The following is a 23,458-nucleotide window of genomic DNA, read 5'->3' on the forward strand; positions in this document are numbered from 1 at the left end:
GAGAAATGGGTGCAATGCCTGCACTAGATTCAAAAGAATTATTGTCATGCACTGTAGTCGCACAGAAAACCCATATTGCGCATGCTTTGTTATTTTTCGCGACCTGTTACCATGCTACCCTCCAACTTGTTACACATTTATCACGTTGCCTCCATATTACCGACATGTTACTTTCGTGCACATTCGCCGTTCCGTGAGGAGAAAGACAGTTCATTGCGTTCACTACATAAGGAACAATTATTGCCACGGCCTTGTCTTATAAGAACCCTCTATGTCCAAGTACGGGCGAAACTATGGCAAGGTTAGATGTGCCGTGGCCAGCAGAGCTTGTAAAATGTTTTAGCAACACTAGATGAATGAAGCAATTTAATCACTGAGGTGTCAGCTACATTGCACGCCCAAATTGCATTACTGTGCTTCTTTTACCCGGCGTTTGACATTTATGAGGGTGCCATAAATTTAATGAGAATTTAGATGTTCGGCGCTTTATGATTGTCTCGTTTGAGATGACTTCTACGTTGATGCCTGACAAACCTGTGCTTCGCATCTTTGGCGGGAGTGTAATGATGATCTTTAAGATGTTTGTACATGTTTTCCTCGATCAAGACGTTACTCTGATTCCGTGTCATGTCCACATTAGACGCATGCCGGGCCCTTTTTAGCGCATGACGACGACCACCGTTTTCCGTAACAGTGTCCATGCAACCGTTTGTGGCAGCCAACTATACCGTGCACATGTTAGCTTAAGCAGTAGTGAGTGGATGATATCAGAACAAATCCTGGCGTCGAGGTTCTTTTTCAGGGACGTCTGAGACCGCAGTATATATGTGGAGCGCGCTGGAGCCACGTACTGGCCCAACTGGGGCCTCCGCTTGCACTGAGAGGTGGTAACAACTGAGGCCTCCGCTTGCACTGAGAGGTGGTAGCAACTGAGGCCTCCGCTTGCACTGAGAGGTGGTGGCAACTGAGGCCTCCGCTGAGAGGTGGTAGCAACTGAGGCCTCCGCTGCACTGAGAGGTGGTAACAACTGAGGCCTAGCCTGCGCACTGGTGGTAGCAACTGAGGCCTCCGCTGGCACTTAGAGGTGGTAACAACTGAGGCCTCCGCAGGCACTGAGAGGTGGTAGCAACTGAGGCCTCCGCTGGCACTTAGAGGTGGTAGCAACTGAGGCCTCCGCAGGCACTGAGAGGTGGTAGCAACTGAGGCCTCCGCTGGCACTTAGAGGTGGTAACAACTGAGGCCTCCGCAGGCACTGAGAGGTGGTAGCAACTGGGGCCTCCGCTTGCACCGGGAGGTGGCAGCAACTGAGGCCTCCGCTTGCACTGAGAGGTGGCAGCAACTGAGGCCTCCGCTTGCACAGGGTGGGCAGCAACTGAGGCCTCCGCTTGCACTGAGAGGTGGCAGCAACTGAGGCCTCCGCTTGCACCGGGAGGTGGCAGCAACTGAGGCCTCCGCTTGCACTGAGAGGTGGTAGCTGTTGGTGTCTCTGTGGTGCTGTGGTGCTATGGTGCTGGTCCGGGCTTTATAGGTTACTGTTTTCGTTCTTAACCCGTATGACAGAAAAGCTTCATTGTAACCTGGATTTTTAAATGAGCTCGTTGAATTTAAAACGTCAAGTGATTCGATGGGTTCCACACAACATGACCGGGTTTTTTTGCAGATCGCGTAGTCAAATTAAAACATCAGGATGATCCAATGGGCTGCGCGTAATGTGACTGCCATTAAAAGAACTGGGGTCTCCATATAAGGCTGTTGTTTTATGTTTCTTAGAACAAGAGGTAAATTGCTGTTGTAGGGAGGCTTTTTAACCCCAACAAACATTGAGCATACGAGATATTTCACTTCCCCGCCTTGTCTTTGGATGCAACGCTATGGACTAAAACGCCGCGACATTGAGAGCTCCGACACACTTTCCATTTGGTGTTGTTTATGTCCAAAAGTGGCGACCTATTACATTGCGAGGCATTATGTCCAAAAGTCGCGACTTATTACATTGCGAGGCACCGCCTTGCCAGTACGGTGACGTCAGACGCTGTCGCACGAACCGGCCCGGAATCGGGGCCGGGTCAAAGGGTCGAGGGAGCTGTGCATTGTTGAACTCGTTACATGCACTGTTGGGTACCGTTGAGGTTAACGGCCACATGTCTGTGATGATATACGAGCTCATGAAGCTGCCTCGATGAGTTCGGAGCTTAGAATGTATTCAGTTCACGTGAGGGGTTTGTTATCCGATCCTATTCGCTGTCGTTTGCAGCCACGAATCACGTGCAATTTCTCGTATGACGGTTCTCGTGTGACGGCTCGCAGACCGCCTTTCTCTGCATCGCCACGCACGACCGTGGTATCACCAGAAGCCAAATGTTAGGCCGGCGGGTCAGTCCAGGGCCAAATGTTTTGGCGATGGTATAAGCTCTCCAGTGTTCTTGAGCTTCACCGTGGGCATTCATGGTTTTGTTTCTAAGTACCCGGGCCGTGCGCAAGGATATCTCGACCCGTTTGTGTCGCTCCTGTAGCAGCGGGCATACGTATGAGCTGTGAGCGTTTCAACGCCAGCTCAGCTCCGGTGTACGAGCTCGCAGCCTTCTCGGTGACCTGTCGTCAGCACTAACCGGAATAGGATGCGCCCGTTCATATGTGTTGTGAGCCCCACGCGCGCGCGAAAGAGCAGCCTGCAGTCGGATTTTCTCCCGCATCAGGCTTGGTCAAACAGATCATATACTGGTTCGCATCGCCGAAGCACTCAGATGCAGGTGGATAGATAGAGTCGCGCAATTACACGCTCTTTAGGCGTATTAGACTTGGGTCAAATGAGCTCAGTGTGTGCGCCTCACAGATTGAGCACGGTACCTAGCTTGCATGGGTTATGCAAAAGAGTCATTTGACACTCACTCCAGAGTGCTTAATATACATATCACGCGATGGCAGATCTTCACCACCTCTCAGTTCAACAGCCGAGTGTAACTACGACGTGACCGCGAGTGGTGCCTGCAATTTTCCCATCACGCCTATTGAGTGTCGGCCAAGGTGATCTCCCCCCCCCCCCCACCCCCTAGTCTGTTGCACAACGGGGCGCTAATTAAGCCCGATCCAGAGCAGCTGACGACTCTTGTAGCCGCCGCCATGATGACTTGCCATTCTACCGCTGTCATGAAGCCGCACTTCATCTCGTAGACCGCTGTAATGTCTGTTTTGTCTGTCGTGCTGATGTTGCAAGTCTCGCGTCGAACGCGGCGGTGACGTGTTTTCCCACGTGTTGCAGAGAGGCAGCAATATTTGTTCCTGAATGTTACTGAGAGGCAAAAAAGCAATTAAGCCACTGCGTAAGCTGCTTTTCGCTTTTCGCCGTGCTTATGCCAACTGTCGTGCTTGTTTCAGGCGGGTGTCCAAAGACCGGGCGTTTCAGCACGGCTATTCCTGGGTACCTCCTGGACTCGGCAGAGAAAAGGTAACCCCCTCACGGCCACCCTCACTCCTCTGCGCGCCTGACCAATATGGCACTACTAAGTTCTTACAGCTTGTCTAACGAAGCCGTGGTTTTCGGATGCGGGAATGGTATATTGTGGTCATTTTATTATTTGTACTTGTTTATTTGCAAACTGTAACCGCGTGTTCTCAAACAGCAGGGTGTGGAGAACTGTGTCAGCCGTTGGCGTCACGTATTCGTAATTGGGTAGACGTCCATTCTGAACTACGTCGAATGCATTCTCAGTGGTGTCATGCATTGCTCCAAGTGAGGTGTTTTCACCTGACGAATAAACGCTGTAATTGCCCTCTCAGTCGCGCTTGGAGACTATTCGACATGGTGTTTCATCACGGCTTTACCATGTCCTTCAATAGCTACTGTGTTGTAATGGTTGGGTCAATGACCTAACCAATGATCTCGGTGCACTGAGGGTGTGTCAAACGCAGTGGCTTCGCGGCACACCAGCGGGTGGGTTCGACCCGGGGCTTCTTGTTAACTTGACGAGTAGAAGCAATCTAACCGGCGGAGGACATTATCCCATAGTTCGGACACTAGGGGCGGGGCAGTGCCCTCGCAATAACCTGCGCTCGGCGAGGTCTCTCATCCGAACGTGCATGGGGCAAATACCGTGTGACCAAATGTCTTAGGGCAGATGAGTGTAACGAAAGCACATGAGCCAGCTGCCTGCCGGCACGGGCCTTTCCGAGCCTGAGGCGAAACACTAGGACACCAGTCGACGAATACAGAAGTGACGGGCACCCGTAGCAACCCCGCGTGGTTGCGAGAACTCCGCCAGCCGAGGCCAGCGGGAATGTAGGTCAGGGGACTGGGCAGTGGGCCGACGAAATGCGATCTGCCCGTCGGAGCCGACGCGGTGGACACCGGGCAAATAGTCGGGGTCACGGCACCGGATCAGCCGCGACGGCCGGCTGTTAGTGGATAGTGGGTGAGGCGCACGGAACGGGGTCCCGTGCATTTCAAAATTGCATTTGATGGCAAGCATTGTAGAACATACAGCTGCCGTTGTCCAAGCACCTCGTTCTTGCTGTCATGAAACGACGACTAGATTGTGTCATGCTCACTATAAAGAAAAGCCGATGTCTTTGAGAAACCGACAGACAAAATAATTTACCGTAGCTTATCGTTGCAAGGCGTCACGGTAGCATGGTGCGTCGAGTGATCTGTTCTGAAAAATGCCGACTGCCGATCAACTGATATTTCAGAACTTTGGGCCACGTTGAACGGCAGCGTGTTCAGAAAAGCTTTCATTATCAAACCTTTGGCGCCATCCGCCTCCGAGGCCTCGGCGTCCGGTCTCCGTGGGCGGTCTCGGCGCCGAGGCGGAGCAGCGGCCCACCCCTCCCCCGGTCCCACAGACCAGAACGGTCGCCGCCGCCGTCCGGCGCAGCCGTCTTCCCAGAGCGTCTGTCGTACGTGAGTCACCACGGCCACGTTCGTGGAAGAAGGGGCTGGGTGTGTGAGTGAGGGGTGGGGCGGTGGTCGCCGAGGGGCGGGAGGGACGACGCAGCAGCGGCGCCGCACGGCAGGCGCCACCGCAGAACGTCACGCTTGCGGTCAGCGGCTGCGACGGGTGCGTCAGCCTTTTACAGCTACAGGACGGCTGCTGACCAGTCGGAGGCATTCTTACTCAACGCACTTGACATCTGTCTCGGCCGACGACAGTTAAGATCGAGCTGTTTCGAGGAAACAGTCTGCACTTAAGACCGTTGCCACACATACGAACCACCGTCACGGCTTCTTTTGATTCTCCGAACGGCCTACTGGAACAAACACATGTTGTCCATGCTCGTTGGAACCCCACAGTGAAGTTATGCTCTATCGAGCACATGGTTGGCGAGCCGGATTAGACAAGTCGACCAATCTTTGAAAATGTGTCATTTTCGGCATCGCGGTTAGGGTACACGCCGTTCCACCAGACGGGCATCCGCTGAGATAAATCTGCTGAGGCTGACGTCCGCTGACATCCGCTGAGGCGATCCGCTGAGGCTGACTTCCGTTGATGTCCGCTGAGGTAATCCGCTCAGACTGATGTTCGCTGACATCCGCTGAGATAATCTGCTGAGGCTGACGTCCGCTGACATCCGCTGAGGCGATCCGCTGAGGCTGACTTCCGTTGATGTCCGCTGAGGTAATCCGCTCAGACTGATGTTCGCTGACATCCGCTGAGATAATCTGCTGAGGCTGACGTCCGCTGACATCCGCTGAGGCGATCCGCTGAGGCTGACTTCCGTTGATGTCCGCTGAGGTAATTCCGCTCAGACTGATGTTCGCTGACATCCGCTGGGGTAATCCGCTGAGGCTGGCGTTCGCAGACATCCGCTGAGGTAGTCCGCTGAGGCTGACTTCCGTTGACGTCCGCCGAGGGAATCCGCTGAGACTGACTTCCGCTGACATCCGCTGAGGTAATCCGCTGAGGCTGACTTCCGCTGACATCCGCTGAGGTAATCCGCTGAGGCTGACGTCCGCTGACATCTGTGGCTGAGATATCAGACGTTGACCGGTTACCCACGCTCACAACAAACTCGTCCGATATGCGCCATTTATTGCATTACGCATTATCTAGTTTTGAAAATACGAAAATGAAATATTTGCCTCTTTGGTAGTCGGCAAACACAGTTACCTGTGGCCTCCCGAACGTTGACGTCCGCCCAAAACACATTTGAATTTTGTGCAATCCGATGTTGTACAAAATACTGAGGTTTCTGACTTAATTCGCTATGCTTTTAAGCATGTTGCTATTATTTGCTATTATTTAAACTATTATTTGCCATATATGACATGCCCATTGTGAAATCTTTGTAGCCTCGGTTTTAGGACTGTGTGATAATTTAAGATTGTACCAGTAGAATTATGCTTGAGTGTGTGCCACCAGATGCTGCAAATTTATTAAGTCTGTCGGTCCATCTTACGACTTATGCAAGCATGGAAAAGCGTGTGCTGCACACACGATGATTCAGCGCGCGATGAAGTACACGTCTTTTTTTTTAAACCGGCGGATTATGAAAAAGGCAGCGCAGTTGTGAAGAGGAAGAGAACAAAACAAAGATAAATTTGCAAATCAATTCTAACGCCAGACGAACACAATCTAGTCTAATGTTTTGCGATTTTACCCAGGGCCACAGAAGTTGGGTCCTTTTGAGACCCTTTGACTGTCCCAGAGTTCTACTGGGGAGACGTTTTACGAATGCCTATTGGGTGAAATGCTTACAAAAAGTGCATAGTTAAGCGTTCCCATGACTTGCGTCTTATCGCTGATGCTCTGGGAATGTCCTTGCATATTTTCTGACATTTCCAGCGCTGAGGTGAATGACTTTAAATGGGATATACATGTTAACTAAAGATTCACATGAAATCCTATCCGTTTTAGTTACACCCATTATAGTTCTTATGCGCAACTTTACACAAGAGCTATATCGTGCCATGCGTACTGCGGAGAGTAACTGATGTTTCAGAAATTGCCAGACCAAAGTAATTTGCCGTGGCTTATCACGGCTAAAGGCACCACCCCGTTATAGGTTTGTTGAGTATTTTGGTCTAGAACACGTTGGCTGAGAATTTACGGATTTGTTTTACCTCTGGTTACGTAAGATGCCCGGTGTGTTTGTCATTTTACATGTAAAATGAGGATTCGTGCGAAATTTTACGAAACATTTAAAGATGGTGGAAAGCATTTCGCGCAGTGGGAGTCTCTAAAAATGGCCAGCATTACTAACGAAGTGCGATGAAATGTGGGGATGCTGGTCGATTACGGCGTGTTTACAGGCATTCGGCTAATTTTATAAGAATATCAATTGTGGGTGGTTAATGTGACTAACAGCCTTAAATCGTGGTGCATGCTGCATTTCGTCCCTGCTGGCTGTTTCCGACCTGAAAAATGAACGATGTTGACTAGAACCTATAAAAACGAAATGCTCGCCCGTGCCAAATATCACCCCGTGATAAATGAGCGGCGACGTGCCGGAAAACAGCTCACTTGGTGAGATATCTGTAGCAATCAAGTAATGGTCAGATTTACATATTCAGGCACGTCGGCTTATGTATTTCAGTTTAGGAAAACTCATTTTCTTACTTTTGTTAGCTTAAGCTGGTTTTATATTGCCGTATGTTTCATGTTCATGCAAACCACCGTATCTGGTCATCGAACGGCATGCGGTCATTAGCACGCCTTCAAACCCAATCACATTGGTGTGGGCGGAAGCTGCCAACTGATTCCAAGATCCAAGGAATCCAGTTTGTTTTTTCCGCGTATATAAGTGGCCGTGCTCGAACTGGGCGCGGCGATGGCAACTCACGCCGACAGTCTGCCCGTTTTAACGGCGAATGCCCGGGCCCGCTGAGCCGAAGTGACACACTCGATCAGGCTGCCAGCGCGCCGAGTCCGGCCCGTCGGTCTGTGATGTCATCGGGGCGGCTCGCCGCGGACTCTCCCGCGGTCAAGCTGGCGCGCCGGCCGGCCCAACCGGCGGCCCGGCCGCTGGCAGCGTCTCGGTCCGGTTTGCTTTGGCGATGGGACCGTGGGAACGAGGCGGGATGTTGTTGCGGCAGATCAGACGTTGATGCGGAGCTCAGCTGCTGGATAGGGGCAGCATATTTACAGCGGCGTTTATGATATCGGCTGTCATAAGGATATCATATCGGCATGCGAGCTACTTCTATGCATGGAACCCGAATTGCCCATGGCCAACTTCCTTGAACTTCGATTTCTTAAACGAACGGTTCTAATACATTATATACATATAGGTGTCTAATAAGTCGTATAACTAGCAAGCTTGGACTACGAATTAAATAAACTGATTGCTTTAACGACACAGCAGCATGACAATGGCATTCGACGCATTCTCGAACACAACCTGAACCCATGAACTTCTTTGTGGTTTTTCACCACCTACATGTCTTGCACGTTATCCCCAACGTGGCACTGTCCCCCCCCCCCCTCCCCATCTCCTCCCGAGAAAACCGCTCGCCCGTCGGACGTCTGGAGCTGCGTCTCGCGTCCCCCGGGACAGTAATGATCCACGGCGCTACTCTGCGGGGTCCGCCCTCTGTCGGCCGGCGGGCCCCGCAGACTGAACACGGCGCGACCGCAGACTGGCGGCGGCTCGCCGACCCCCGGCTGTCTCCCATTCAGCGCTCGCGTCGGCAACAGGTGAATCATGGGCCTGTGTTTGTGGCGGCGCGTGACGTAGTGGCGATCCGTGGGCCGGCATGCGTCCCGGACCGGGCCGGTATTTTGGTCGGCTGCGGGACCGACTCGTGAAGCCGGACATAAGAGCGACCTCTGGGGCGGGGAAGCATATGGATCGCGCTGACACGCGAGGCGCGGGTGATCAGGGCCGGCGGATCCATTGTGTCAATATCATGTGTGATGACTACCGCAATATAAGGTGCGTAATGGTTGGGGGTTAGTGCCTTGGGCTCTCGTGTGCGGAGTTCGAGTTTGGAACCCATAGACGCTATGGCCCCAGAGACTCAATATGGCCACTGCACATGATGGCTCTGCTGAAAAGGCACGTCATAACGTACGTCCCGATCCCCCCAGATGACTCCCATAATACGACAAATGTACGACTTGTCACTCTCTTGAATTTGATCTTGCTGTGCATCACTGAAACGTGGATTTATCGGACTGCTGCTTACTACGTGTATGGCGCGAGCCAGTGAAAAGGTTAAGTAGACCTAACTTTGCGGTTATTGGTCTTGAGCACGGCATTGGCTGCAGTCGTGAAATCTTTCGTTTTTTTTAAGAATCGTCCGCAGCTGAATGCACTGTAGTAGCACCTGATCAAGCTTTGGCGCCCTGTGAGGTCTTTTCAGTGTCTTCTAATGTGGAAGGGGAATACCGCACCTGTTGTTCACAAAAGGCCATCAGCCCTAAACAGTCAAATCTTGTTTACCGACTTATTGTGTCTGTTGCCGCGATCTCAGCCGATGGTTAAATAACGGAGGTTTGAGATGATTGCAGATCACAAACAGTGAAGCGCGGGAAAATAATGTCGAAAATCAGATGACTGCCGCCGAGGTATGAGGTTCAAAATGATGCGATAACTGTCATGCCACATGATCGTGTTCAACTTTTTGAGTATGATGATGCTAATATTTTGTATGGCTAATTACTGTGTTCATTTGCAACATGAGTGTTATGCGCGGAGCGGTCACACTTCATAACCATGTTCTCGTGATGAGATATAATGGGATAAATCAAGCCAGAGTGGGAAGGAGCAGGACAGCCCATTTTATTCACTTGCTCCCGCGGTCCCCAGAAACAATATTATATCGTCGACGCTCAAGGCAATACCGAAAAGCAAATGGTACCATTCGGCCGTACTGAGCATGCCCTTACTCACCAGTGACCACAGCTGTGATGATGAGAACTTATTTATAGGCGCTATAGATAGTATAGATGTTATGAGCTATAAGACGCCGCTTCAACTGCTCGATGAAGCGGCGTCTTAAATTTCCCACGGCCAGAAACGTCCAACATAAAATTCTGCATCTGGGACAGAATATATTCTACAGATACAGACACGCCAGCCAAGATATGACGCACTACAACAGCGGGGGGTGACGTGCCGGCCATTGGTCCACAGCATCCACGGCGCCCTTCCGATGAACAGTGAGACAGTGGACAGTGTACAGTGGTGCACGGTGTGGTCAACGAACTTCAGCTTGATGGTGTATGTTTGTCACGCAACACGAACTGTAAGGCACTGCCCAGACATGCACTCTGAGGCTTTGCTTCTGCGCTGGCCCAATTTGCCAACGGACGACTGAGTAGAAATGTGCACCAGGCAAGGGCGGGCCCGAGTATGCCCAAATTTGCATCGCAGTTGAAACAATCCGCTTAACTGGACTGGAAACATAAGATGTAACTCTAATGGCCTGGCCTTCCCTCTGCCTGACTGCCCACCGACTCGGTGGAGGGCTGTGCACTAAAGGCAAAAGCTGAATAGCCTCTCCGAGCAAAACCCTGGCGTCCTCCTAGAATCATGTATCTTGCCTTAACATTCGACGTATCGTTTTACTCTTGGACGCGAGCTGTTGGGACTGTTTTTTTTCGGAATGCCGGTAAACGCAGGTCGTTACCAGGGCTTAGCACATGCTTACCTACATGGAACGCACTCAGCAAATGCTGAGGCAGGTTCTTTGAATGATATGCGTGAGGTGTCAAATTGTTTCATCTTGCGTATTTGCCATGCCAATTTTGTTAAATGTTGTCGGGAGCTGGCGCGGAGCCGCGGTCCAACATTCATGGCACAGCCTCACAGCATGCTGACCCGAAACTCCTTTCCACAATCAACAAATGTACCGTCATTCTGTTCTAAAACTTCCGGTGCTAACATTGTTTTAAAAAAATTCACATCGTTATGTTGTTCGTGACGTCAAAGCCGAGGGGAACAGGTTGGGTTGCATGGCGTGTCTGTGAGTCGATAATTTCGTTTCAGTATGAGTTATGTATTCTGTTTATTTCGCATACAGACGATACCATCACCTCGTTAAACCACCAGTCCTAGCTCTCCAGGTAACCTGATCATGGATAGGTATCCATACACTGCAGCATCACCCTGGCGACGCCAGCAAACGTTCTCAACCAACCGATTGCATCGGTTTTCGCAACAGACCAATAATCTATTGCTCCCCTACCTTACTCCAGCTTTTCGCGAGGCCCAGATTGCTCGGGGACAGACGTGTGTGGCGCTTGTGGCTGAAAACAGCCGGCGTCATAAGCCAGTCAATCGTTGATCCTGCTTGGTTAATGTGTTCTATAGAACACACCACCTTTTGGAAGCTGGCAGGGTTCTTTTGAACTATACTTCTATAGATAAAGCACCTGGCAACCAGTGTGAGTTGTTGCACGTCGTCTACAGCCACCGCCTCGTCTGAAGGCCTGTTGGGGTTCTACCTCAAGTTGATGTCGCCGCTGCTTTTTTTGCATTTATAGATAATTTTCTACCATTGTCGGTAGCGCTCTCTCGCCAGAGATCTTACGGAAGTTCAACGTTGGCTCATATCAGCATCCTGGATCAGCGGATACGTTTTCTTGTCCCTTCCCGTTGACGGAAACCTCTCTTGTCGGACCATATCCATGCATTTTGAAATAAAAATAGTTTGTTGAATATGGTGAAAGCCGCCCGTCTGCTCGAGAAATCCTCCGCTGCCCTGCAACCAACATAACACTCGTCTGTGCCATCAGCCTTTCGACACCATGGTCCTGGCCGAGAGAAACAAATGGAGCTGCAAAAAATGCTCTTTGGATAACGCATGTGTACGTTTGTATATGTTTTGATACCACCAAACATCCCTCAAGAAGAGGTTTGAATTCCGACGTTAATGTTTCGGTGAATCTGTTCCAATGCACAGTAGGACTCGATAATCGATGAGGCATTTCTACGGGCCCTCGGATGTAAAGAGTCGTTTCATCCACGTGAACTTGATGGCTTTGTCACGCGTCGTATTGTAGGTTATTTTATGTGTCATTCAATAATCTTGTCTTGCTGCAGGACTGCGTAAAAACATTGACTTTCTGGTCACCTATGAAGCGCCAGTGACTTGGCAACAGTTTGCTTGTCGTTAAGTCAACCGTCCCTATAGCCAGCCTCGAGGGGATTCCCTATGGCGTTAACGTTGCCGTTGAATTACCTAAATGGCATGTCTGTTATCAGTTCGCAAAAAATACTGCCAGAAGTCCAAAACTTATTCGTAATCTACCTAAACGCAGACTCAAATAATATCAGGCGGTGCTGCAGAGCGAGAAAAAAAAACAGCTGAAACTCATGCGCGTTGAAGAACAGTCTTTAACTCGCCTTGCATTCAGGAATCGTTCCCTGCCTGCCATAGAACCTTCCTCTACATCATCCGATAAGAAGTGCTATAATTCACGAATTTTTCCAATATACTTGGAGGATTCCCAACGTATAGCCGGATTTGTGGTAAGTTTGCCGTAGTCTCGTTTAAGACACATTAGCATCACGATCAGCATAGGTATCAAGTGTCCGACTCGACAACACATTGCGTACAAACAAAAAACGATATCAGATATCGGAAGACAAGAAGTCATCGCCCCACACTCAGCGGGCGCACTAGGCGCACAGCCACAGAGGCTGAGGTCAACAAGAGCCAGCCGGACGGGTCGGAGACCACGCGTCGCGGCCGCAGAATTGCAGTTATGAGCGAAGCTCGCCGCAAGCGATAGGAGGAGTGGAAAGGGTCACAAAACGATGGAGAACAGCAGCCCGAAGCCAGGCCTGAATGTGCGGAACACTCAGCGCCCTGAGAAGTGCGAGTTTTACGTCCACCATGACAAACCGATCCCGCATCCCAGGCTACCTTGTGGCTTTGTACGTTTCTGGAAGCAGCAGTTACCGGCCGTTGGTAACGGGAACATTTAATTAATTTTTGCTTAAAGCGGGGCGGTGTCGCGGAAACTTAAAATATCAGGCGGTGTTGTGCTTCCTTCCCCCCCCCCCCTCTCCATACACACACAAAATGTATCACTGCGCAACGAATGTGTTCAAACGAATTTCCACCGTAATGTTGCATGCTAAAAATTGGACTGCAGTGGATAATTTTCGACATCCCTTTCCAATTTTTTGTAAAGGGACGCATGGCTCCGTTTCCCTGTACCCAGTGCGAAGCTCGGGACTACTGTAAATGCTGTACCGATTCCACTGGGAAGCGCGGACCAACGTGTTCAGTTGCGAGTCTTGTGTAATGCGATGCACCACAGGACTGGATTCTAGCCATCACTTGAGACGATCGCGCTTCTGGAGCGAAAAATTAGTCAGCGACGGGCCCACTGAAGCTTGCCAGCTGTTGCCGCCTACTCTGACTCGCCCCGTTTCGTCAGATTACGCCCGAGTTTATTTTTACGATCACCTGTCGGCTGCGCGCGCTCGTTAGTCTGAATAATGAATATTGACGCGTGTCGTCTCATCTGGAAGAGACGCCCGACCTGCCCTGTTATGACCCAATCAGGCGCCATTGCCCGCTCATCGCCTGACCTTCGGCCCTTTCGACGATGGCCGAACACCCCCAGGCCAACGGTGCCCTTGTTGGTGACTGGAGTGGGGGCGCGGCAATGGGACATTACGTGGCGATGAGGCTTTGTTTTGGGAGAATGCGCATATGAAAGCATGTTTTGGGTTTCCTCTCGCCCACTCGTTTTCCGGCTAACACCGTGACATATGGGAAGTCCTGAGACAACATTTCTTACTTGTAGATGTGGAAAATTGTTGGAATTTACGTTCACGCACACACCTCGTGCTGCCGCTGTATTACTGTCTCTGTTTATTTTTAACACCCTAGTCGAATGTGCCGACAATTAAGTTGGAAGAATGCGTTAACAAATGATCATGCGTCATTCCGACAAAGCGTGCTACTTCTGCACAACGTCGACTTTGTTGCCGGTATTGAAGTGTTACACACACTTCCCAAACGGCCATGTACAATATATATACGACCACATCAGATTCGCCAGCCCATCACTTAGGTGGCAAATCTGATGTGGCAGTGGCACTCGTCCATCCTTCCGCTTCCACGTCGAAGAAAGAAGCTACCACTTCACCACGTGTCGACGCAAATAACACTGCCTTTCATTCCCAGGAGCCGGCTCCCCCATGTGGTGGACAGCACACAGCCTGCCCAGCCCCGGCGCTGGCCCTGCTCACCGGGCTGACCGGGTCACGCCCCTGCCGACAGATCGAGGAGTACATGAGCCAGCTGCCGAATCACAAGGTGCCGCGGCTCGGCACGGCCGGTGAGAAGTACCGCGAGCGTAACCTGGTGCACCAGCTGCCGGCGCAGGACCTGGCGCTGACGCACTGCCGGCACGTGGCTGGCGAGCACCAGCGCGCCTTCCGCGACTTCATCGAGGCCCGCAACGACATCGCGCTCGACGTGGGCTTCGTACGAGAACTGAACCATTCCTCCGTGAGTGTGGGTCCGAGAACTGAACCATTGCTCCGTGAGTGCAGGTCCGAGGCGTAGTACGAGCAGTGGTAGTAATTGGGGTTTTGGGTTCTTCGGCTGCATGGTCATATGGCGCCCAGCGGGGACCGAGAGCTGAATCAATCCTCCGTGAGTGCGGGGCCCAAGAACTGAAGTATTCCTCCGTGAGTGTGGGCCCGAGAACTGAACCACTGCTCCGGGAGTGTAGGCCCGAGGCGTAGTACGAGTGGCGCCCAGCGGGGACCGAGAGCTGAATCAATCCTCTGCGAGTGCGGGGACCGGGAAGTAAACCATTTCCTGGTAAGCTTGAGCCCGGAAAGTTGAAGCGACGGCGGTAGGCGGGATCGACTGGGCTTATGTTTGCGGTGATGCAATTTTATAACTTGCATCTACGTGGAATCGGCTTCAAATCATTATTGCTGGGATTGGCAGCCACGAATCCAGCGTACAATACCGACGTGTCACGCAGTTGTCATTTGGTGCATTAAATCGTACTGCGTGTGAACTAGCACACCTGAAAAGGTACAATCACAGCTTTTCTCGTTCTTCGCGGTAAATTTCATCCTTTCTGATCTAAATTCGTCTAATAGGAGGGATGTACAGAGACATCGTTCTGGTTTGGTGTTCCGTTTAGTTCTACCGATCCCCGCTGTTTACTTGTTAGCATCCAAGGTGAGACCGTGCTCAGTGCGGTCTACTCTGCCCCACCAGGGACCGGCTATCTATGGGGCGACCTTTATGCTGATCGATGGTAGATTGTCTGTGCCATTCCCTATCGATTTGCCGACCGCGAACTTTTAGCGATGACCTTTGTGGTTGAGGATTGGCCGTTCTAGCCCAAACAATGGCTTCCCAAATTAATTTGCTTTGCAAATTTGTTTCCGGTTTGCTGGCCTGCCTTCCCAGCTCGACCCTGATGTCGAGGGGTGCGGCTAATATGATGAATTGCGTCGGCCCGTTTGTGAGCTACATGGTCTACACAGGCTGTGCGCTGTCGTTCAGGTTTGGCTTCAAAGGGCAAATATTCTTTATTCAGCAATTGAACGTGCTTTCTTCAGTGACATCACTTGGCTTAGAGTATGACATTTGTCCTGATTTTCCGACTGATAAAAAGATTGGGATCTTGATATAACTTGTGTTACAAACATCATATAAATTCAGCGTTCGCCATAGAACTAGCTTGACATGAACAAGGCGTTTCTTGAGCTAGCTGGCATCATATCCAGGCTCGAGCCACAGCTCAAAACGACGTTGGTCTGACCGGCTGTCAAGATGTCCTCGTCATACCAACTCCACTCCGCCCGGGGTCTGGGGAGAGGACGGGGGTGTAACCGGCTGTCAAGATGCCCTCATCATACCCACTCCACTCCGTCCGGGATCTGAGGAAGGGACGGGAGTGTAACCGGCTGTCAAAATGTCCTCGTCATGCCCACTCCACCCCGCCCGGAGTCTGGGGAAAGGACGGGGGTCTAACCGGCTGTCAAGATGTCCTCATCACATCCACTCCACTCCGCCCGGGGTCTGGGGAAAGGACGGGGTCGGCATGCCGGCATGGGTTATTTCGTTGATGCGACGTGCTTTTCTAAACACTCGCGGAGCGTGCTAGCCATTTTGATAGCAACCAATTCAAGAAGGAAGAAACGATTCCAGAGCGAAACTTAACAGCTTCCTGTTTTAATGACTGCCAACATCCCAGGTCCGGCGGAATAAAAAGCTTTGTTGTCCGGGATCTGAGGTCTTATAAATATTTTAATGTTGTCGCGATCGCAATAAACGGCATCACTTCAACCCAGTCCGGTTTCCTAGCTCTGCCTTGCAACGAGTTGGTGAAAGCGGCACTGGAAGGCCGTAAAAATGTCAGCGCGGCACACGCGCGGATGGTGGACACTCGCTGTTCTGTTGGCGCGGACTCCGCAGACGGCGTGATGTCATGGCAGGACCGAGCCGCAGACGGCGTGATGTCATGGCAGGACCGAGCCGCAGACGGCGTGATGTCATGGCAGGACCGAGCCGCAGACGGTTGTGGTGTCATGGCAGGACCGAGCCGCAGACGGTGTGGTGTCATGGCAGGACCGAGCCGCAGACGGCGTGATGTCATGGCAGGACCGAGCCGCAGACGGTGTGATGTCATGGCAGGACCGAGCCGCAGACGGCGTGATGTCATGGCAGGACCGAGCCGCAGACGGCGTGATGTCATGGCAGGACCGAACCGCAGACGGCGTGATGTCATGGCAGGACCGAACCGCAGACGGTGGGATGTCATGGCAGGACCGAGCCGAGCGTGGCGATGTTGGATGCAGAGCGGACCGCGGTGTTGGTCGCGCGGGGAGAGACCCCTATGTTGTACAGAGCCTCGTAGCGGCATGCCCAATGCGTTTTAGAAAGGCCCATTTAAGCTATGCCTCAATCTTATGAAACTGCAGAAGTGGTTAGTCGTTTCTGTGTTGCAAAAGAGGTTCCAGCACGTGGCCTTAACGCCGGACAAGGCGTCCAACGTTATGAAAATGTCTTGGAGAGACCACGGTGCATTGTTTTGAAAACCACTATCCTTAATCAGTAATGCAGCGAAGGTCGTATTATTTAGTCAAAGATGAGCTCCTGTTTCCTAGTTTAGACACAGGCTTGCAGGATGTCCACGATCGCGTGCGGAAAGCCATGGGTTCGGCCCCGGCTGCCGGCGTAAAGTTTCGTCGGTTCGCGACAATCGGTATGGGATCTTGCGGTGACTAACAGCTCAGGACATGGAAGGCGCCATTTAACCCCCAAGGTGTCAGCCTTGCGAAACTTTCGCGTGCGGAGGCTGCGGCTGCCGTTAGAACAAACACTCGCACAACCTATGTAGCGGTGTCATGCCCAGATGCAGTGTAATTGCGGAAAAACTGCTTGAATATCCTGCGGCTCACAGCCTTCCACAAATTCTTGCACCACCTAAATAATTCTGAATGAAGACCTTGTCTTACCGCTCGTTACAGCTGGCCCTTCAACTGAGCCCCACAGCATACCAGCAGTCATACAAAGTCACAGTCATGCGTTCATACATCGTGCATCAATAGATACGGAGCTTAACAGTGGACGGAGTCAGCGCCCTCTGAAGTGACCAATCACGCCCGGGCGCCACAGAATGCGGGCACTGAAAGCACCCCGGGTGATGAGGACAGCGGCATTAGTTAACATTCTTCCAGATTTCGCCGCTAGGTGGAAACCTGTGCCAGGCACGCCCCAGACGATATGCCAGGCCACTGCCCGTGCTCCGTCCACCGTCACTGGAAGACCGAAGTCATCAGACAGTCTCCACTGGGTTCCGTAGTCCTCGTCCACAAAGTCCACCAGCTGCGGTGGTCCATGGCCAAACAAAAAAGAGCGTCACTTTTTGAATTTATTGAGAGTTTGGACGTGTGTTATTGGGTTGAATACCGGCGAAAGTCGTTCGTTGTGCGCCACTGGGAATTACTTAGACCTACCGTAGCGTCAAGCAAGACGTCTTTTGGTCCAACTAAGACGTGGTTTGGTCAGACCAAGACGTCGCTCGGTCAAACCAAGGCGTGGTTTGGTTCAGCCAGGACGTGGTTTGGTCAGACCAAGACCTGGTTCGGTCAGACCAGGGTGTGGGTTTGGTCAGACCAAGACGTGAAGACGTGGTTCGGTGAAAGCAAGGCGTGGTTTGGTCAGACCAGAGACGTGGTTCGGTCAAACCAGGACGTGGCTTAGTCAGACCAAGACATGGTTTGATCATAGTGGGACTGTTGAGAGATGCAGATTAAATTTGCTGCAAACCAAGGGCAGTTAGCAAATCTTCGTGGCGGAAAGAAACGACCGTGCGTTCAACAGGTCACCACAATTTCCATACGTATTCATTGCAACATGAAATTTGGTCAAAGAAATGAGTGACAACCACTCCATGTGGCGTCTATGGGACGTTATACCCAACACAACCCTTAAGTCTGGCTTTTAGCTTCAATAGGAATCGAGACAGGGCTGCGATGATCTCATTTAAGGTGCCTCGTATGGATTGTGCGCACAACATTGATGGTACTCTTATGTCAGGCAGTGAATACTGAGTAGCACCGAGTGGGCACAGTTTTCATGAAACTGACTATTCCCGTAAGGGGACCGTCATGTTTGGTAGGTCAGTGACCCTGGTTAAGTGAAACAAGGGATGGTTTTCCCGAGATCGGTCCATATACAAAGGGGTCTCTGGCCTCGCGTTTAACGCACGCTATTTTATCACCTTTATCATCACCACTTGACGTAACTTGTGACAAAGTCTATGAAAGCAAGTGCGCATGCGAGCAAAGCAGTTGAGCCAAAATCAGGGGACAAATATGGTCTAAGAGTAAGTTACGCTGTCAATGTTTCCAACTCCCATCCCCCAGACTCGTTAGCTGAATCCATCAGGCATGAATATTACGGGCCCATGTTGGTCGTGTCCCTTTTCCTTTTATGAGGAGGCATTCATGGTAGACGTCAGCACTGTGCAAATGTCCTTGCATCCCGCAGACACGCTGTACATTCCGCTCGTAAGACTGCGAGCTGCGACGGCTGCGGGCTTCATGCCTTCTGCAGCCTTTTGTCGCCTTTTCTTATGTTGTTGCACTCTGTTACGGTTGGGACCTTTTGTCCACGTCCTGATCGCCTTTGGAAGCCTTTGAATTTGCCCAAGACCACAAAAACGTTCCACGGCTCGGGCTCAGCAGGCGGCGTGGGCCACTGTCTCTGCGCCGAATGCAACCCTACGTTTCGGTCCATTTGAGGAAGTTGACTGTCCGAAATATACTGTTCAGTGGTGCACATCCGCGCTCACGAGCACCCCAAACCGACGATCAGCCATCTGCCCGCTAACACGCACTAACAATCTCAGCTGTTGATTGTTCACGACTCACGGTCATGTAGGTGAAAGTTCATGACGTTGCGTGTGAACTGAACAAAACAACTCACGTCAGTTTCATCCGACCCACTAGTTGCGGAACATGAACAAACGGTCGTCTCCTTCCGACCGGTCGTCTCCGGGTTTTTCAGTTGAAATCACTGCACGACCATCAAAGAAACGGTTACGCGCAGTTCCCCATAAAACGGGGTGTACGCCAACACGGACGGTTTACCGTAAGCTATGCGGTCGCTGTGGGGCTCAACAGCACCAAACACGCCTGCCACTGATGACGTCATTGGGACGGCCTGCGTGTTGCGGCCAGGTGGCGCTGCTGAGTGGTATCGGCGCTGCCCGCTGCCGGCGCGCTGGGTCGGGGCAGATGCCGGCCCGTTTAGCCACCCAGGCACTTCAGAGGTAGCCCAACGATGTCGAAAGCGCGGGTCACGCAGAATTTTGGTCATTGCGTGGAAATGCATGCGGATGGATGTCACTACTCACGCACATCGCTCATCGTCCTGTCTTAGTGGGATTGCCACCCCTTGCATGTCTTTTATACTGACGGGTGTCCGCGTTCATGTTGTTTTAAGGTAGCCAGGTGTGGCCCCGCGCGTTCAGGATGAGGTGTTGTTGCCAAAGGGCCTGCCACCAGTGAGTTGTTTTCCGGTAGTTCAGCAGTGTATTCCGGCGGCCCCTGCGCTGTCGCCCTCATTCATTGTGAACAACCGGCTCGCAAGTTTGCCAACGCGTCACTCAGTCGTTCTTGCTTGGGCTCGCTAACAAAATATTTTGAGGAGCTACCCTTCGAAGGGCACCAAAGGCATACGCCCGCTGATAAATGTCCGTCGAATTTGCAAGTTGGTAGATATTTGCGATTCCTTCCGTCAGTGATGCCGTACTGTATGGGCGGTGCTGTTTGCAGAGGTGTCTACGTTTTGAAAGGCTTGTTCATTTGAGCGATGAACGTGTACGCTGCTGTTCATCTCCGTCGACTGTGTGTAGCGCTGTGCTATTTATGCCGTGCACTGGCACATGCGGCTCATGCATGAGGCCACGCAATGGACATTCATGCATCCGCTAGTGATAACGAGATCGGCTCCTATTGCCGTGGCTTTGGACGCCTGTGACGTGAGCGCTCCCTGTTGCAGGAGTGCCGCAAGTGTCAGCGCGTGATACGGCACGGCGAGCTGGCTGTGATAGCTCCGAGATTTGGCGACGTGAGTAAACTCTCACCGCCGGAGTTCATTCTGCCCGATCAGCGTAGTGTACTCTCTCCGCCGGAGTTCACTCTGCCCGATCAGCGGGGTGTAGTCTCTCCGCCGGAGTTCACTCTGCCCAATCAACTGAGTGTACTCTCGCTGCTGGAGTTCACTCTGCCCGATCAGCGGAGTATGCTCTCGCCGCCGGAGTTCACTCTGCCCAATCAACTGAGTGTACTCTCGCTGCTGGAGTTCACTCTGCCCGATCAGCGGAGTATGCTCTCGCCGCCGGAGTTCACTCTGCCCGATCAGCGGAGTATACTCTCGCCGCAGGAGTTCACTCTGCCCGATCAGCTGATCATATTCTCGCCGCAGGAATTCGCTCTGGCCCGTCAACTTTTCTGAACCTAATAAGTGAAAGGGCAGGGCTTGCGTGCTAGACGGCGTATGACGTTACAGTTCGGCCATGCAGCTTAAACAAATGTGGTAATCCGATATGAGACCGAAAGTTCAATGAATTCCGCATGGAAATCGGACCATTCCGCCCATTTATCATCAGGTTCAGCAAATATCGCTCTATCAAAGAAAATAATAGAAATAATTTGTTTGGGTAAGATCACAGTAATACGGAAAATCGAAGCCTAAATATCAGACACAAATTTGAGGCGAGCTGCTGACCTCAGTCCTGTATCGGAGCAAGCGCCGCGGTGAAAGGCACACCACGGTTCAGCGACTCTTTCAAGAACAGCACCCGGACGGAGCTGGCCGCCGCTTGGACGAGTTTGGCGTATCCGTCTCGGGATGGAGCCTAACTTGCCGGTCCATCACGTGGTGTCTGTTCCGAGCTGGCCGGCCTGGGTTCCCGGTACTGTCCGCCGGACCGCTGGATCCCGCCCGGCCGTTGACACCGAAGCGCCGAGCAGTCCGCGCCGGCTGAACGGGCCTTAAATCCGGGGGCGCTCGGCCCGCCCCGAGCGCGCGGGAGACGCTGGTGCCATCTGTGTAGCTCCGCGCCCACGTCGTAGAAAATTACGGCGCTGCTCGTGGATAGCACGCTGTAAAAGTCGAATATCGGGGCCAGACGTGTCCGGCTCCGTGACCTCATTTGCCCCGGCGCTGAGTTGATATCGACGTTCATCAGAGTTACCCATATCAGCACGGAAGCTCCTGCCTCCCAACATGATGGTGCTCAAAGGAGCTGCCGTTTGGTGGACTTCGCAAGGCCATGTTCCCTATGGTGGCGCCACATTCAATAGCCCCGGGTTCTCGCGGGAATGATGCTGCCACCTGGTTTCGGCGTGGGTACTGGCACTTCGAATGTTGTCCGTCCGTTTAGAAAGGCGCGCCTCGAAATCCGCCAAGCGCTCATCAATACACTGATGGGAGAAGTGTCAGCATCGATGAGAGCAGTGTCTTGCGACATCAGTACACCGATGGGAGCAGTGTCTTGCAGTATTAGTACACCGATGGGAGCAGTGTCTCGCAGCATCAGTACACCGATGGGGGCGGTGTCTCGCAGCATCATTTTGTTGTGATGTATCTTAAACCAGGAGGTTATTGTGAAACGTCAGTAGATTATTCTGTAAAGAACGATGGGAATAGCTTAGGTAAAACCTATTCCAATCACCCAGTACGACAACGTCTGGACTTGGTATTTCGTTACACCGTAATAGTCCAGGTCAAGGCCCACCAGATGAGTGTACTGATTTCTTAAAAACACCAATGCAACTGATCGGTCAGAAACGTTCGCACAAATTTCTTACTGTGCTTTCCCAACGAAACGTTGTTGTAGCGCATCGCATGACATGTCTGTGCTGTTTTACATCTGGTGTAGTTAAGTTATGCTGTAGAATTAGGAAGGCCGTGCGAAGAGAAGCTGTTTAAAGCGCTTGACGTGATATCCCGCGGACCTGCAACGTGTGGGCAATGTCGGGTGATGTTCCAGGTGACGTGGCACCCGGCCTGTTTTGTGTGTCACACGTGTGACCAGCTGCTAGTGGATCTCACATACTGCGTCTACGACGAGGAGATCTACTGCGAACGGCACTACGCGCAGCAGCTGAAGCCCCGGTGTGCCGCCTGCGATGAGGTGAGTCAGCCGTTGTAGGCGCCCTTCGCCATGCCAAGCTGGCTGACACCCCCTCACCAACCCCCAACACGGGAACAGCTCCAAATGTGGCCCGCCACTCGCTGCCTCCCTTACCGGCAGACCAACGGCAGCGGCGCATCGCGGGCTAGGCTCTGAACTTCGAGAGCTTATCCCTCGGCAGAGGGGCGCGGACGACCGCGGTGAGCCTCCCCTCCCCCCCCCCCCCACCGAACTGAGGCTGTGGATAAAGGGTCGATCCGGCAGGGTCGCGGCTCTCATCAGGCGCTCCTAAACCCTAAGGGCCGACCTGGCGGGGTCGCGGCTCTCACCAGGCGCTCCTATGAGGGCTGACCTGGCGGGGTCGCGGCTCTCGCCAGGCGCTCCTAAACCCTAAGGGCCGACCTGGCGGGGTCGCGGCTCTCGCCAGGCGCTCCTATGCCCTGAGGGCTGACCCGGCGGGGTCGCGGCTCTCGCCAGGCGCTCCTATGCCCTGAGGGCTGACCCGGCGGGGTCGCGGCTCTCACCAGGCGCTCCTATGCCCTGAGGGCTGACCCGGCGGGGTTGCGGCTCTCGCCAGGCGCTCCTAAACCCTAAGGGCCGACCTGGCGGGGTTGCGGCTCTCGCCAGGCGCTCCTAAACCCTAAGGGCCGACCTGGCGGGGTCGCGGCTCTCACCAGGCGCTCCTGCACCCCGTTCCGTATCTGCAGCGCTGCAAGACGCGAGGCGTGGCGTGATGCAGGGGCCCTCCCACTGGCGTTCCATCACGACCCCCGCCAGAAAGACCACAATGAAGCGCAGTGAAACGCAGTGCACTATTACGTCCTCACGCGATAGCAACGGAGCCGGGAGGGATCGAAGTGATGGAGACGTGCCGTCAT

At 52.6% G+C, this 23,458-nt stretch overlaps 1 protein-coding gene across 1 annotated transcript; it reads left to right on the top strand.

Moving 5' to 3' along the window:
• Window positions 1-2,903: 2,903 nt before the first annotated feature.
• On the top strand, window positions 2,904-22,753 carry LOC119102504 (protein espinas-like). The gene is made up of 4 exons (XM_037225879.1): window positions 2,904-3,445; window positions 14,180-14,410; window positions 20,441-20,509; window positions 22,437-22,753. The coding sequence occupies exons 1-4, from the start codon at window positions 3,284-3,286 to the stop codon at window positions 22,596-22,598; spliced, it is 624 nt and encodes a 207-aa protein (XP_037081774.1). The 5' UTR covers window positions 2,904-3,283; the 3' UTR covers window positions 22,599-22,753.
• The last annotated feature ends 705 nt before the right edge of the window (window positions 22,754-23,458 follow it).

The sequence above is a fragment of the Pollicipes pollicipes genome, unplaced genomic scaffold, assembly GCF_011947565.3.
Source record: "Pollicipes pollicipes isolate AB1234 unplaced genomic scaffold, Ppol_2.1 Scaffold_5724;HRSCAF=6776_pilon_pilon_pilon, whole genome shotgun sequence".
Classification (NCBI taxonomy): Eukaryota; Metazoa; Arthropoda; class Thecostraca; order Pollicipedomorpha; family Pollicipedidae; genus Pollicipes; species Pollicipes pollicipes.

Excerpts from the sequence above, each read along its gene's own strand:
- LOC119102504 (XM_037225879.1), top strand. The coding sequence starts at position 3,284 with ATGTTACTGAGAGGCAAAAAAGCAATTAAGCCACTGCGTAAGCTGCTT. Across the intron at positions 3,446-14,179 it reads CTGGACTCGGCAGAGAAAAG|ATCGAGGAGTACATGAGCCA; the intron begins GTAACCCCCTCA and ends CCCTGCCGACAG. Across the intron at positions 14,411-20,440 it reads GAGAACTGAACCATTCCTCC|GAGTGCCGCAAGTGTCAGCG; the intron begins GTGAGTGTGGGT and ends TCCCTGTTGCAG.